Source organism: Barbus barbus, assembly GCF_936440315.1.
Source record: "Barbus barbus genome assembly, chromosome: 15".
NCBI lineage: Eukaryota > Metazoa > Chordata > Actinopteri > Cypriniformes > Cyprinidae > Barbus > Barbus barbus.
This window is the reverse complement of record NC_136743.1, coordinates 17465792-17482408: the sequence shown is the minus strand read 5'-3', so window position 1 is coordinate 17482408 and position 16617 is coordinate 17465792. Positions and strand designations below refer to the sequence as shown.

Here is a 16617-nt window from a genome sequence, read left to right as displayed (position 1 = left end):
CTTCTTCCATAAAAAGTTGCAAATTATGTAATTCACTCAGTTTACTCATCAACTCTAAAAGTGGGTTTTTTTATACTTAAAAGTGACAAATTCAACAGTTTCACAATGAATAGTGATGATTTATTATTTTATATTTTATTTATTTTTTTTATTCAAGGGGTGGTATACATTTTGGCAAGAAGTCAAAATTATTTTTGCCACATTTTATTTATTTTAATTTTATTATCTTATCATACTGAGAAATGTCCGAGGATGAAATAAATGGGGAAATACTTCTGAAGCCAAGGTGGTTTAAAAAGTGAGCGGTTGCTGTTGTGCTCTATTGTTTTTACATCTGTTTATGTGTGTCTGTGTATTAAATGTAGTGTGGTATTTCTATCATCTCTTTTATTGTTGCACCTCTCCATTGTTGCAGGGAAAGTCTTTAGGTGCAAATAAGCACCGAGCTGTAACATCTGCTGATGTGAAAACATTCTCTTATTGAAGACTAAAGTACCTCCATTTCATTTACGGGACCAGTGATCTGAAAGAATGGGTCATAGTGTTCATGTGAATGGACAGACTTAGCTCATGCACGGTTCTCTTAACCAACAGAATGACTTGAATAAAATGGGCTGATTCTCATTAGTTTGATGTAGCAGAACAATTCTCCACTGGGTTATTTGAGAGCTGGTTTATGTGCCCTCTCATGAACAAATCAAATTATGGTGTTTTACATAAAAACTCAGCCTTACTCGAAGTGTATCTGTCTATCTATCATTGGCAAATCTACACTAGTCAACATTTGAGGTGGATCAAAACATGTAATCAAAGTGGTCCTAAAACCAATATGCATTCTTGTCTTAGGACAACTTTCATGAACTTTTTTGATCCACTTCAAATGTTGACTACTATATTTGAGCCCTATGTTGTCCACATAAACTACTGTGAATATTTTATTGTCATTTTCCCACATTTATAATTTGTAGATTTTCTATCTAGGTTTCCAGTTGAGCGTAATCCTACATAGTAAAAACATAGAAAACTGTCTACTGGCAGTTGATGGTGCAGTTGAACTGTTCTGGACAGTGTTTATTGTAACTGTGGTTTGTAACTTGACCTAGCTGATATTTGGCATCTTTATTATTTTAGCAGAGACATTTGGATTGCCGAACAAAGCGGCTTTGAAGTGTCAGACAGTCTTTCTGCGCAGACACAAACTGAAGTAAGGCCTGTGTTGACACGACCCCAAAGAGAGTGATCATTTATTAAGACTGTGCTTGGTGGAGAAAGGAAAAAAATTCTTCTCAGCCTTATAAGGTCCAGCTCTTCTAAAAATGTCAGGAAGTGCTGGATAAGAAAAGGCATGACTCATTGTTTCTCGTTTTGAACCTGCCAAAGAAAATCTAGCCTTGTTTTTTATATTGTTCCTGGCGGATGGATTATTTAATACTTCCTTAGCCTGTTGTCTGTTTCTTGTATGTGGCTAATGAGCAGGTCCATGCTGAATCTGTGTGTTTTTATTATCCCCTGACCCTTCATTTATTAATTATTTGGCTTATTTAGTAGCGCTGTCAGTTAGTAATAAGAGTATAGTTCCAATTTAACACTTTTTTTTGGTCACGCTTAAATCTTCTTTGCAGTGTCGTCTCATTTGTTCACTCTTTTTTTTTTTTAATCTACTTTCTCTCCCTCTCATTATTCCCTAACCTGTTTTGAATAGGCTGAGTTGGATTCGACTGTGTTGTCTCCAAATTTATGCCTCTGCTCCATGTAACGTATGAAAATAAGTTGAGTGAATCAGTATCAAAATATAGCCTGTGGATGTTTTCTTTAGGAGGCCTTACAACTGAATCCAATGACATCATTCTAAAAAAATCACCTTGTGCTCAAACTGAGCTGAGCATCTATAAAATGTGTGCAACCTTCAGACAAAGTCACTTGTTCCTGACCTTTCTTTTCCTGAAGACATGGAAAGTTCATTAAAAATTCAAAGAATTGTTAATAGCCCATTTGCAGTAGTTGGTCATGGTCAAGTGGCTTTTAACTTCTGTCATCCTATTCCTTCAGTCCATTCACAAAACTTTCCACAAACCTATTTCTGTGTCTTTTGTAGCTAGATTAAAGAAATGGAATCTGACTCAGACTGAGGGCAAAAAAAGAGCTTGATTGCCAGTGAGAGACTAAATGTTGGTCTGGAAAATCTTTCCAACCATGCCTCACATTATGCACCTCTTTGCCATAATGCTAAATGGTCTGTCAGACCGCATAGATGGACCAGGAAACTCTTGAATAGTTAAAAAAGATCAGTTGACCACTTGAGCTGGTCTGGAATATGAAAGTTAGCTGATCAAAAACCTAAAGGCCAGTTTTCATTGGATGTAAAATACTGACAGCACTTTTGCTCCTTTGCTTCCATCTTCATTTTTCTCTCCCCTCACTCTCCTTTATCTGTTTACGCTTTCTATCTCAGTCGATGTCTCTCACCTCTTTCTGCTAATCCCTTTTCAAGAGCAAACACCACAGTGTCGACCAGCATTGGCTTGACTGCTGCTGAGCTGACATGCCTGTCACCTGAGATACAGAGCCATCAGATGAGAATCCATCACGACTGTGACCAGAATCAGAACTCAAAGTTCACTTTCATATACCGTTCAAAACTTTGGGGTCAGCAAGGTGCTTTAAATTTATTAAAAGACATTTATTGTTACAAAATATTTCAAATAAATGCTGTTCTTTTGAACTTTCTATTAATCAAAGAATCCTGGAAAATAAATCACAGTTTCCAAAAAATATTAAGCAGCACAAGTATTTTCATCAATGATAATAATAATAGGAAATCAGCATATTATAATGTTTTCTGAGGGATCATGTGTGACACTGAAAACTGGAGAAATGGCTACTGAAAATTTGGATTTGCCAACACAGGAATAAATTACATTTTAAAAATAATTTTTTAAATTGTAATAATATTTTACAGTATTGGTGCTTTTACTGTATTTCTGATCAAATATATGCAACCTTTTAAGCAAAAGAGACTTCCATCAAAAGCATTAAAAAAAAATGTAACAGTAGGGTATGTACTGTGCTGTTCGTTCAGTTTTATAAAAAGGATAGATTTGACTTAAATCTAAATGTTTGTAGCCCTAAGACATGATTTACATTTGAGGTTATGATCTCATTATCCTCTATTCCCACATTCACACTCAGTCTCGTTGTCAGGTATTTCATCTCATCATCATTTATTCATTAGATTTGGGGATTCTGTAGCTTTTGGAGAATAGAACTGATCCAACAGTGTTTCAGCAATTGATCCTTTAGACGTCATAGACTTTCTAAAGCATAACTTTCAGCTTGATGACCTCTGGCTGAAATTTTGTCATGCTGTAAACAGTGAGACGTTTCTCAAAGATCACTTCATGTGTAAACGTCTGTTCTTTAGGACTGTAGATCAGAAAGTGGGTATAGTGCTTCACTGAGCTTAGTTGAGTGTCCAAAGTGTCTTTTATAAAAAAAAAAAAAAAGAGCTTTAGTTTCACATGTGATTTGACCAACATGCATTTAGGGGTATTCTTCTTCTGGGATAAGAAGTACTACCAATACAAATAAACATGAGAGTTTCTGAACAGAAGTTTGAGATGGAGGGCCTGATTTGGACAGCAGTGGTTTTTAATGAGCTCTACTAGAGTGTTTTTGGTAAAGTTTTAGGATTCTTCTTGACCACAGAGAGGTTTTTCTGGATTTCTCTGATCTGAAATCTGATAGCTGCAGTTATCAATGCCTTTCTCAGACTTAATGTTTGAATACCTGTTTTTACTATCTGTTTAAAAAAACATTGGTCATACCTGAGGTAACAGTGGTCAGTTTACTGTTGGCGAGTTTATGGTGGAATGGAAGCATTTGATGTTAAAGTGGGGTCACATTTACCATTGTTCTGCAAAATTTCAATAGGAAAACTTGCAATCAGGAATTTTAAATGAGGACAAATGATTTCCCCATAAAGATTCTGCAACGGGTTCAAGCTGCTTAGTTTGAAATTGACTTCTCTGTGAGCTGTGGTTTATACATCACTACGCTATCGAGAATGGACTTATTTCACCAAAATTAGTGGACCATTAGTGTCCATATGCTTATGTTTCCTCACAGATCCTCTTAATGGAAAACCTCTGGCTCAACCACTAACTGAGTTTGGGGGCAGGACTTCCTGTTTGATTGGAAGACGTGGGTGGAAAAATTACACCCTTAAGCTATAAAAGATTTGAAGAAGAAATATTTGTGACATATGCTGGAAAATGGGTTTTATGACATTTTAGCTGGCGTATGCCTGTTTTGTTTCATGACAGTTGGCTACTGCTAATTTTACGGATAATGTAAGTTTCTATGTTCTACATTTTTTTTAAATTGACATTTTAAGGACTTATGAAATACATTCTCTTTATTGAAAAAAAATGAAAATGTACTGTGAAAGCACTGTGCACATTATGCAGTGAGTTTGGCCTTCCTGCATGAATTAAACATCAATCATCAATTCTCATTGACAGTGTATTATCTCTGGTTTGGTCGGAGTATGTAATTGTGATTAATGAGCACTCCATGTCTTTTGTGTAATAAAGAAAGTGGTTTTGTGGAACAGATATTTATGAGGCACTATACTTATTCTGTTTTCTTTTGTTAACCATATGAAACCACATGACACACGTGGAAGAACTTTTTCCAGAGCTTGAAGTTTCAGGCAGATTCCCTGATTTTGTTCAGTGGGAAATGTTTTTTTTACTCTGTTTCTTGCCTTTCTCTAGCTGGGGAAGGTTTTTACCTGATAGTGTTTTTAGGAGCCGTCATGTTAAACTGGGTCTCTTTTCAGCGTTCATCTCATCTTTGAGATGTTCTTTTAAATCGTTCTAGAAGTTACAAGGAGAAGACAATGAGATGTCAGCCACAATGTGGAATAAAAAAATTAACCTAGAAGTTACATTCTGAATTTTTTTATTCATCTTAAAAGTGAAACCTGAGAATCAAAATCGGTGAACCAAAGTCTGGAAATGAGCAGGATGTAGAAAATGACATGCGCTGAGCTAGCTATGAAGTGGCCCTTTTTCTCATCAAGGCTTGAGTCACCATGAATAATTGTGAAAGTCGCTGGACAGCTGGAGGACTAACACCTGCCTGCGATCGCTGCTTCTCACCCTCCAGTCTATGGGAAACCCAGCAGTGTTCTTCCTTCAGACCCTCAACGCCTGTTTGGTAAAGGGGTGTGGATGTGGTGACCGGCAGAAGGAACCTAAGTGGTGTGAGTCAGCATTGCTCTGCGTTCCCGGACCGGACACTGATGTGTCTATCCTGGTGGACTGTGTCATCAGTATGCTGTTCTCCTGTGGCTGTCTATCATCTCTGTTGGATGGCCATACTACACTGTCACCAATGTGGCGAGGCGCTGCAGTACAAGGAGCCAGGCTCGAGTTACTTCCTTCTGGGCGCCAGTCTCCATTAGAATCCCATCCGTTTGTTTATTAAATATGTAAATACACAGTGTCCCCAGAATGCATTTGAACACTTAAAGGATTAGTTCACTTTTAAAAAAAATTTTTTGCTGATAATTTACTCACCCCCATGTCATCCAAGATGTCCATGTCTTTCTTTCTTCAGTCGAAAAGAAATTAAGGTTTTTGATGAAAACATTTCTCCATATAATGAACTTCAATGGGGCCCAAACTAATTTGGTTCAAGGTCCAAATGACAGTTTCAGTGCAGCTTCAAAGGGCTTTAAACGATACCAGACGATGAATAGGGGTCTTATCTAGCGAAACGATCGGTCATTTCAAAAATAAATAAAAAAGTTTAAGTTTTATAAGCACAAATGCTCGCCTTGCTCTGCTACTTCCGCCTAAGTCAACCGTGACCTTTTCAACGTCATTGCGTATTACGTGACGTCACGAACGCGCATCACAGAACAGTGCAAGGCGAGCATTTGTGCTTATAAAACCTAAACTTTATTTATTTTTGAAATGACCGATCGTTTCGCTAGATAAGACCCTTATTCATCGTCTGGTATCGTTTAAAGCCAATTTGTCCTTTTTGTTCATCAAAGAATATTAAAGTGCACCATGGTCCCTACAATCATTTTTTTAAAATATTTAATTAAACATTTTCTAATAATAAAATTAGAAACCTGTTTTAAAACATAATAATTTTCCACACATAACACTGTTTTACTGTATTTTTGAACAAATAAATGCAGCCTTGGTGAGAATAAGAGACGTAATTCAAAAATATTAAAAATAATATCTTATGGACCCCAAACTTTTAATCAGTACTGTAATATGATTTTTTTTTTCGTGTTTAAAATCTAACAAACTTTTTTTTTTTGTGAAATGTTCTGCTTCAAATGTGTTCTTGTGCCGTCTTAAAATAAATGCCACTTGGTTTGATATTTTGCAATACAGTGATGCAACGACCTTCATACCATTTCATGTATGGTTTAAGTGTTCAGATACTTGTTGGGGCCACTGTGAACAAGTAATGCAAAGCTCCAAATGAGAATGCAGCTATGAGCTGGTCATGCGTTAAAACTGTCTAGACATAAAACAGCCTCAAAATCATTCATGCACCTAATGCAGTTTATTGATAGATGGCATCTGATGGAGCTTTGTAAGGGCTAACTATAGAAATTTACTTCATTTACAGTGCACTCACGTAGTAAATGTGGAGATATATCAGCACTAGTTTTGACTTCATAATACATTTATAATGTGCTCACCGGAGCTCAGAGGTGAAGAATGTTTGATCCTCACACTTGAATTATTCTGCTCTGGACTCTACTAGTGAAACTATACTTATCTAACTCAAGCCTGCATGGTAAGAAAGTGTCTTCTGGGTATTTGTTTCCTAACCAGACATGATTAAGTTTTCCAAGTCTCTTATGCTCAACAAGGCTGCATTTATTTGCTCAGTAAAAGCATAATATGGTGAAATATAATTTCAGTTTCAATTAATGTTTTCTGTTTTAATATATTTTAAAGTGTAATTTATTTCTGTGATGGCAAAGCTGAGTTTTTAGCAGTAATTACTCCAGTCATCAGTGTCACATGATCCTTCAAGAGTCCTTCTAATATGCTGATTTTCTGCTCAAATAACATTTCTCATTATCAATTTTAAAAACAGTTTTCAAGATTCTTTGATTAATAGAAAGTCCAAGAAACAGCCTTTATTTGAAATATAAATTTTTCGTAACAATGTACAAGTCTTCACTTTCGCTTTAGATAAATTTAATGTGTATATGCTGAATAAAAATATTAGTTTCTTTGAAAAACTAACTCCAAACTTTTGAACTCTAGTGCATGTGCAGTGAATTTTGGACCAGTGGGATTTTACCCAGAAAAACAACACATGAATGGAAACCAAGCAGCCAACAAAATGTCTTGGCATTTCTTATCAAGTCCTGACTGGTTAGAGTTGTGGAAGAGTTGCACTTATTTTACTCTTCTGCCACTGACTTTTTGGTAGGTACCTCTCTCACGTCTCCTCTCTATTTGAAGCGTTGCTTCTTTTCCTTTGCCTTAAATTCACTAAGATATATTCACTTTGGATAAAGGTGTCTGCCAAATTCATAACGTAAATGTCTGCACTGGGTCAGTGGCTCAGTTCCCATGCTGTCTGTGTGCCCTGTCAAGAGCTTCTGCTCACCATATCTAAATCCTGTTTGAGGCCCCAGGGAGGTTGAGTGAAGGAAAAGAGTAAGTGGAAAAAGGAGGAACTGAATACAATAAAAAGATGACCAAGCGATATGATCCATCTGCTGTGTAGAGTAAGACTAGGGTCATCTGGGTCCCTTACTTGGAAATTAAATGCATCATGGAGTTTGTCTGTATGCACAAAATGCACAACATGCACTATATCGCCTCTCCTTTTGACTTTTCTTTATCTTTCGTGACCTGTAATCAGTTTGATAAGAAAGTAATGCACAGTGGAGGCAGTCATTACTGTTAGTGCAGCAGCTGTTGCACTAAAGCATAATTATCAGTGCAGAGCGCTTTTTTCCAGCAGCTGCTTTGCTGTAGCAGAGGGCTTTGCCGATTAGCTTGTTTCTGTCTGTAAGGTATTCATGCTGCTCTGATGTCTTCATACGAGTGAATAGTTACGACCATCACTTCATTGTTCCGTCTGACTGATGCGGTTTCAAAACAATAGACACTAATTAAGATTTAATTGCTAACTGCTGGTTTCCTCCTGCTGCAGCAAAAAATAAATAAAAGAGTGTATATCACTGCCCCTCTTTTGGGATGTAATTTATGCTCCCAAAGAGTGTTTAAAAGCCTTGGAAAACATTTTGGAAGATAAACTGCATTGTAGAATTAGGTCAGTGGTTGTTTCTTTTAGGCTATGAAATGAAATGAAAAAGAACAATTTTGTGTTAACGATTATGAAATGTGGGTTTTTAAACTGCCAAGTGGGATGTGGTCTATTCTGTCAGTCTGTCTACACTACTGTTCAAATATTTGGTGTCAGTATTTTTTCATTTTTGAAAAAGAATTTAAAAGTATTTAATTGACATTGTCAGCACTGATAAACTACTCCTAAATATAATGTAGAAATTAAAATTTTCTGTGAAGCTGCTTTGCAGTGATTAATTTGCTTCTTCAATTAAATATAGGAATTTAAATATTTTTTTATTAAAATGTATTCTCCTTTCAATTACGAATGACAAACAGCTCCATTAGAAGATATTTTTCTGGTCAGGGAGCACGATTTGTCAACCTTAACTATTAACAACCTTTCAAATTAGAGGGAAATGGTAGGTTGATAAGAACTAACTGTAAACTCTAATTGTTGATAAGGATGTTGTTCAAGGACCAATAAGGATGCAAAATCAGGAATGTCTTGATGTCTTGGTTAAGTCATAAGTTAAAAGCATATTTGCTTTGTTGCTTGGACTGCTTTTTATAGTTTTATTTTTATCATTCACTTTTATTGTACATTTATGTGTGGAGTTAATTCAAAAGAAAACCAGGCAATTACTATAGCAGTCATCGTGCTAATGAAATTGATTCTGGCTGTGTTTCTCTTTGATAATTGTATTCTGCACTCCATTTCATTCCCAATCTCTCACTCTGAATAATAATTAAGCACTTCATGCCACATTTTGCAACATTTCTCTGAATTGCCATCCTCAGTTTTTGAAACATCCATATTTCCCCTCATTCAGTGACGTCCTTCTCACCCCCCCTGCACGGCTGTGAAGGGTTAAGTGTGCACCCTGGTCACCGTGTGAAGGAGTTAGTAGCCAGGGAGTGTGTAATCCTTCTTTTATTAATGTATTGTTGTCATGGGGGTCAGGTTCTCTCTTGCAGCAACAGCTTTTGAAAGACATTACTCAAGTGAAGACAAACAAAGCTCACAACAGGCCCCCCTTTTGACAGCATGTGCACAGTAACAAGACCAGGCCTTACCACTAACAAGGGAGGGCTCGCACAAAATCCCAATTTACCGTCCAAAGGGAAACCTTTCCAGTTGCAGTGATCCTTTAATTAGCGCTACTGTATAGTACAGGGATAGGCAACTTCGGTCCTGGAGGGCCGGTGTCCTGCAGAGTTTAGCTCCAACCCTAATCAAACACAAACTCTAAACTCTGCAGGACACCGGCCCTCCAGGACCGAAGTTGTCTATCCCTGGTATAGTATATCGGTTCTTCATCCTTCAACTCTTAATTGGGCCAAATATAAGCAGACCAGCGTGTCGTGATTTATTGCTCTACCTGGCAGAAATAACGAGATCTAGCCTATTTTCTTGTTCAGTATAGCATGTTGAGGGTGTTATTTCGAGGAAGATGCTCCAAAGCTGCCAGCATCGTACAGCCTAGAGTCTTTAAACTGAAAAGCGCTGGCAGATGTGACGGGACACAGGTGTGACTTCTCAGTGTGTGACTGCTACAGTGTAATTAAACATGGAACGAATGTACGGCGTGAAAGCGACGGGATTAGATAGATAATGAGGCCGCTGCATCCTTGTTCCTCATGCTCCTGCCAGTAGACTGAGTCTCAAAACTGTGGGTGGATGTTGTCTTGCTTTCCAAACAGTGTGTTTGCGTTCTTAACAATCAGTGCATGCTAATTACAACATTAAGCAGAGATAAAGACTGTTGCTTGACAATTAAAACTTAATCTTCTAGGCACATTCATCTCAATTTTCATACAGCACAAGCCATCCCAAAGCAGCTAAGCCAGGGAGGTCTTATGCAGTAAGAAGATTCCTATCAGACATATAAGATGTTTGTATGGGCGTCCACACCCATTGAGTGATGTGAAGGTGTGAAGGCTTCTGCTTTAGCCCCCCACCGGCCTGGAAATAGACATGGCAGGCAAAGGAGAGAGTGCAGGATCATGTGTTGATCAGCCCATTAATTTGTCATTAAAAAGCCGTCGCTTTGCTACGTTCCACACTCTTCCTGTCATATTGAGTTCAGCCCGACTTGACATCAGCTACGTCAAAGACCACTTTGAAAGCACACTATGTTATTGAGAGGCTCTGTTTGAGGACACTGGAGCTGAAGAGTGTTATCCTCTGATAAACAAGTTCTTCTGTGTGTCTGTACTGAGCCTTGACCGTGGAAAATCAAAGCTGCCCATGGTAAACAGAGACATGCACGGCCGCAATGTCATTATATTTACTTTGAACCTTTGATATTTAACAAAGAAGTGCTTGCTATTCATTTAACCGTTGTTCAGAACAATGACAAAGAGCTGGAAACTGTTTAAATTGGTTATATTAAACTGTGACTGTAAATTGTGTTCAGAATCAGTATGTGTCACAGTTCCAATAACTTAGAATATTAAAGAGACCTTTCTACTGACTCTGAACAGTACCAGGAGAAAGATCACCTGTGTGAACATGCTATAGTCCTGCTGCAGGGAGGCATGAGGATTTCAGCAATAATATTCATTGTCTCTAATGCAAGACGCCTCAGACTGCACAGTGGAAATGGAGGTAGTGTCTGTTTTTGGGATTCTTTGGTGAATGAAATTCAAAATGTATGCTTTGTTTTAGCAGATGCTTTTATCCATATTCATAAACATTTATGTGAAATAGAAAACATTTGTAACATTGTATTTTTTAGCTTTACTGAAGTAAATCTTTAAGTAGGGCTGTCACTAACGGTTATTTTGGTAATCAAGTAATCGGTCGATTATTCTGATAATTAATAGAGTAATTGGATCTGGGTTTTTTTTTTGCGGTAATACAAATAGACCTACGCAAACAATAGACTTTAAAATAATAGCAATAAGCCAACAACAATTATTGGTTCAAATAAGAGATGTACATAACCACACGCATATAAATAAAGTGCATATTAAACCCACAGTGCATAAATTTATTTTAAGGAATCACAGACTTTGTGAATTCACAATAGTGCTATGCTTTATGATTTTTAAATGGTTTTAATATTCCGTGCAGCCATAGAAAACAGACTAATAATGCTTTTCATGGATTCTCGTTCATGGAATGTGCCACTTCTGGTATTTTGCCGGTTAATCGACATGGGCAAAATGCAATCAAGGAATATTTATAATCAAGTACGGTACTCAAATTTAATTGAGGAATCATGACAGCCCTATATTTCAGAGTTTACTGAAACGCTCTATTGGGCCCGAGGTCCTGGGTTGAGATCCAAATTTTTTACTGTTTTATAAATAAATCTGAACACCCGAAGGGTTAAATAATTTAGCTTTATGTGACCTGTTGGAGATGTCCATTGCTTCTTGTATTTCATACCACGGGAGTTTCTCTCAACATATAGCAGGAAAGGGGCATTCAGGAAATGTCATTTCCTCTCAAAGACATACATATTACTGAAAAGCAGAAAATTGCACAGGTTTCATGACCCCCAGAAGTAAATCCTGGCATCCTGAAGCGGGCTGACTGTTAATGCATTTGATTCTCTGTATCTCTTTGTCTTGTTGTAAAAGGCAGTTGCTGTCATTGTTGGGTTCTCACAGGTGTCACCAGCTTTTAGTGTAACTGGCTGGGCAAGCAAGACCAGTCCATTGTCTCTCTAGTGCCCATCTGTAATGAATCCATGCTGAAAAACATTAACCGTTGTTCCAATACTGTGAGGAAATGTAGACGTGTAATGCATTTGAGTCTATATTGTGAATGCAGATTATACTGCTATAAATGCTTTCATGCATGGCTATAGTCAGAGTTTATATGAGGTAAGGTTGTGGTTGAAATCCTGGAGACTTGTTCTCTGCTGTTGCTCTGCTGAGACACAGAGAAGACAAGGCTTTAATGAGGCCTGCTGTGAGAGGAAGAAAAAATGGAAGAAAAACAATAGGGCCAGAAGGAGTGAGAAATAAAAGCAAGAGGGGAAAAGAAAATGAATTGGAGAATAAAGGAGCGTATGCTTCGGCCGTGGAGAATATTTTCGGTTGAGACATACTAATAATGAGCTCATTCCCTTATATGTATTGAAATAAATATGTCTCCAGTCTCACAATGACTCATCTGTTGACATAATTATCATTAGAGAGAGGGAGAGTGAGCAGTAGAGATATTAAATGATTTTTTATTCATGTCACTGAAGAAGTTGTTTCCTGAAGAAAAGAAACATGTACGTGGTTGTAGACTACTTGGAGGCTGTAAATTAAGGGTTGTTCTCAAGGATAGCACTAGCAAAAAATTAGTACTGTATTTCAATTGATCTGAAAAAGTCCTTTCTTTCTCCCCTTAACCCACTGTTGTCTTTTTACTCACAGGTGGCTTTCACATTGGATTTTTAAACATCTGATTCTGGCCGGGAAAGCAAGATAACGACCAAGAGAGAGGGTTGAACATCTGCTGAACACATCAGCGGAAGGCTGTCACCTGGTGGGCTGTATGCTGTGGCTTTGGAGACGGAGCCAAGGACTTCTTTATGCCCACAGGCCTTGGCTGTCCAAAGGGGGGATGATCTGGAGCGCTGCACACAGGCCTATCATTAGGCCATCGGGGCCCATGCTAAGGAATGGATAGTTTTGTTGCTAAATGTTACAGTGTAACTTCCTTTTAACTATGGGTCAACGGTGAAGGATTGGTATGGAAATCCTTTTTAACCTTGGAATCAGCTAAAGCAGCAGCAACTTTTATTTGCTTTTTAGGATTTATATAATTTGACGTTTTCATATAAATGTGTCTACATAGCATTTATTGTTTTTAGGTGGTTAGCGCGTTATATTACAAAGCAGACTTTTGGATTTATGAACAAACAAAGACCATGGCGGCTACCTATCGCATTGTGGTCAGCAGTATTAACTGTTATAACAGCGTTGTGATTGACCGTCGTGTCCAGCACACTGTACACTACTGTAATGGGCCCTGTGGTGCACTAAAACATGGACTGAACTGCACAGTGGCTCACCACAGCACTTGTGCTGAACTTGACACCCCCATATCTAGAACCTGCTTTGACCGGCCCATCAGCCTTCATGAGTCCAAAACGATGGAGAATGGTAACACCGGACCTGGTGCTTTCTGCGACGACTACCACCAGGTCGTCCCCAGAGTTAAGAAAGGATCTACCATCCAAAGCTCAGCAAGCCTCAAGGATATTACAGGGGAAGCTATCAACTTGGCTAGTGGAAAAATCAAGGAGTTTTCATTTGAGAAAATCAAATACTCTTCCAGCCATGTGACTTTCAGAAAAGGCCGTAAGGTTCGGCCAGACTCCTTCAGCAGGAGGTCCACTGATCTAGACATCATCTATGGCCAGTTCACAGGCAATGATGAGAACTGTCCCCCTCCCCCATTCGACCTGTTTCAGAAATCTGTACTCGAAGAGCATAAGCTAAGTCGCAGTGCATCCCTAGAGCAGAACCTAAACAACGTGGCCACGCTCTACCTGAACAGCCTCACAGAGGAGAACCTAATTACCCGCATACTGGAGAAGACCAAGGCAGATAGCAGTGCCTCAGGAGAAGACATTAAAGCCTGTCTGGACATTCTCTTCAAGTGCTCGGAAGATCTTAAGAAATGCACGGACATCATCAAACAGTGCATCAAAAGGAAGTCGATGGGTGGAAGCAGCGATGACTCTGGGAACCCTGAAGTCATTTATAAAAATGTGATGGCTCGTCTCTCCAACTACCTAAAGAGGCTTCCTCTTGAGCTGGAACAGGGGCAAAGTGTGAGGCAGGAGCACAGCGAGCTTGCCGAACTAGTCAACAGCATACACGGGTTGCAACAAATTCCTTTCTCCCCCATCTTTGGCAATGAGCAACCTCCGCGTTATGAGGACGTTGTTCAATCTCCTCCGCCCACAAAGCCTCGAACGAAACCCTCCCAACCAGAACCTCCAGAAGGCTCTAGGGATCTTGCAAGCAATGTGAAATCCATTCAGAGCCCCTCGGGTTTGTCAGCACGTACACCTCCATCAACTAATGGGTTCCCGCATGGCAGCTTGCCTTCGGCCTCCAGTACTGGTTCAGCGCCTTATATCTGCCACCACACAGTCTCAACCAGCCGACCAGACACATTTTCTTCCACAAACTCTCTCTTGTCTAGCAGCAGCGAAAGCCTCTGTAAGGATACCATGGAGGCTCTGTATATCGAGGAGGAGGATTCGGATTTGGGAAGGATGCCGGACAGGGCAGTTAAAGGGGATGGGAAGCACAGCTGTAGTATTTCTGAGTCCAGACCATTCTCCAAAAGACCTACTGGCTACTCTGAGCCTAGTGGTGGTGTTTCAGATAAACTCCATGAACTTGGTAGAAACGGAACTGTGTTCAAGCCTAAAAACGACTCGATGGTCAACCAGATGTACTTGCCAAAAATCACAGATTCCAGACTGTTCCCTAGATCAACCTCGCACGTTAATAAAGGGGGATCCGATGACATTGATAAATTGCTGATGGACCTGGAGTGTCTTTCCCAGAACATGCAAAAGGAGCCTCCACTGCCCCCTAAACTTAAAAACTGTGCCCAGCAGACAGGCTCCCCCCAGCATTTGATTGGTAACTCAGTGGCTAAAGATCTACCAGTGACGAGTTTGTCTGGACACTCAGTGACTAAGCCCTCGGAGACAGGGGTTGAGGCCACCGAAGAAGATGATGGAGCTCTGCTTCTCAGGATTCTTGAGAGCATTGAGAGCTTTGCTCAGGAGCTGGTGGAGAGTGGCGCTGGGAGAGGAACTCAGTCTAAGGAGCGAGAGGTCATGCGTCTTCTTCAGGACACGCTGGCCAGCACCAAAGCAGAGGTGGCTCCGCTTCCGCTGCCTGTACCTCTGTCTGAGACTGCATCTACACCAGCACAAACACCTAAATGCCCACCTGCCCCAACACCCTCAGGTGCACCTGCTGCCATACAAACCCCTGCTTCTACTGTAAGGGACACAGGCTCAACTCTTCTCATTCAACAGACGCCCGAAGTCATCAGGGTGAGTTCAGCTAAACTGTCCATGTAGGGTTTTCATGTCTCTTCCAGTGTCTGTGCAATGTGTTTCATTGGTAAAATGATAAAAAAGGTAAGAAAAATCAAAATAACTTATAATTTACACATTTCTGAGTCTAAAATTTAATGTACCCTTGGTGTCGTCTGCTTGATCGTCATTGACTGTTGGCAGCTGTTGGTGAATGTTGCATGAGTCTCTCAAATGTCCTCAGTGGCAAAGCTGGATTTCAGAATCATTAAAGCTAGTCTGGGGATGAAGTCAAATGCAGAGTATGCAAGGAAACTAAATAACTTAAGTACATGGAGGGATTTTTTAAGAACAGTGAGCAGCTTTAGGGTAGACCAGGGACCCATACACAACTATAACAAAAGACTACAGACAGTTATTGATGCTCAAGGAGGCAAAACAAAATTCCGATAATCTTCTTCAAAATTAATTCCGATATGGCGTGAACGCACCTTTATTCTCCACATATAGCGCGATCTGAACCCTAAACACGTTTTGTAAAAAAAAAACGGTATTTTCCACTTTCAAGGCATCGCGAGTTCACGTTTTACTGCAGAAGCCGACAAGTGCTTTTTCATGGAACCTTGCAAAAGCAGCGTGTTACAATGGTTAGGGAAAAGCCACATTAGCTACATTGCTATCTGAGGAGATTACAAAGATTAAACAAGTGTTGTTGTTTTTTACTCTAAAACATGAAATCTGGAGTTATCTGCTTTTGCCAAAAAACGACTGTTGGCGTTATCTGCTTTTGCTATAAAACAAACATTATATGTAAAAAAAATACTTTCAATGAACTTTAATTTTGTAAATGACCTGTATTTGTTTTGTTATTATTACTTAATCAAAACAACCCAACTGCAGTTTGATTGATATTACTTGGTATGCGCAATAAAAAAAACTTGAAATTTTTTAATTAATTTCTGAAAAATAAATAAATAAAAATGGAGTTATCGGTTTTTGCAAATGAACTCTTCATACACACATATATGTATATGTATATATATATATATATATGTGTAAATGTAAATGTTTATGTAGATGTATTTTTTTGATTTTCCAATGGGTATTATATAACACGTGCAGAACTGTGTTCAACTTGGGCATAATGGAAGTGGAAAATCCATTTTACCATTAGCTAAAGCACAAAATTATAGCCTCCATAAACAGAAACCATTCCATCAAATTTCCTCCTTGGAATACTGTGGTATGTGCATGAA

The 16617-nt window shown here is 38.9% G+C and overlaps 1 protein-coding gene across 2 annotated transcripts in view; it reads left to right on the top strand.

Moving 5' to 3' along the window:
* LOC306881504 (serine/threonine-protein phosphatase 2A regulatory subunit B'' subunit alpha-like) overlaps positions 1-16617 on the top strand; it is a 92134-nt gene that overhangs the window by 36226 nt on the left and 39291 nt on the right. For both annotated transcript variants that reach the window (XM_079435647.1, XM_079435646.1), the window contains one exon: positions 12726-15379. In XM_079435647.1, coding sequence (XP_079291773.1) covers positions 13223-15379 — 2157 coding nt within the window. In that variant the 5' untranslated portion in view covers positions 12726-13222. The remainder of the gene's footprint in view (positions 1-12725; positions 15380-16617) is intronic.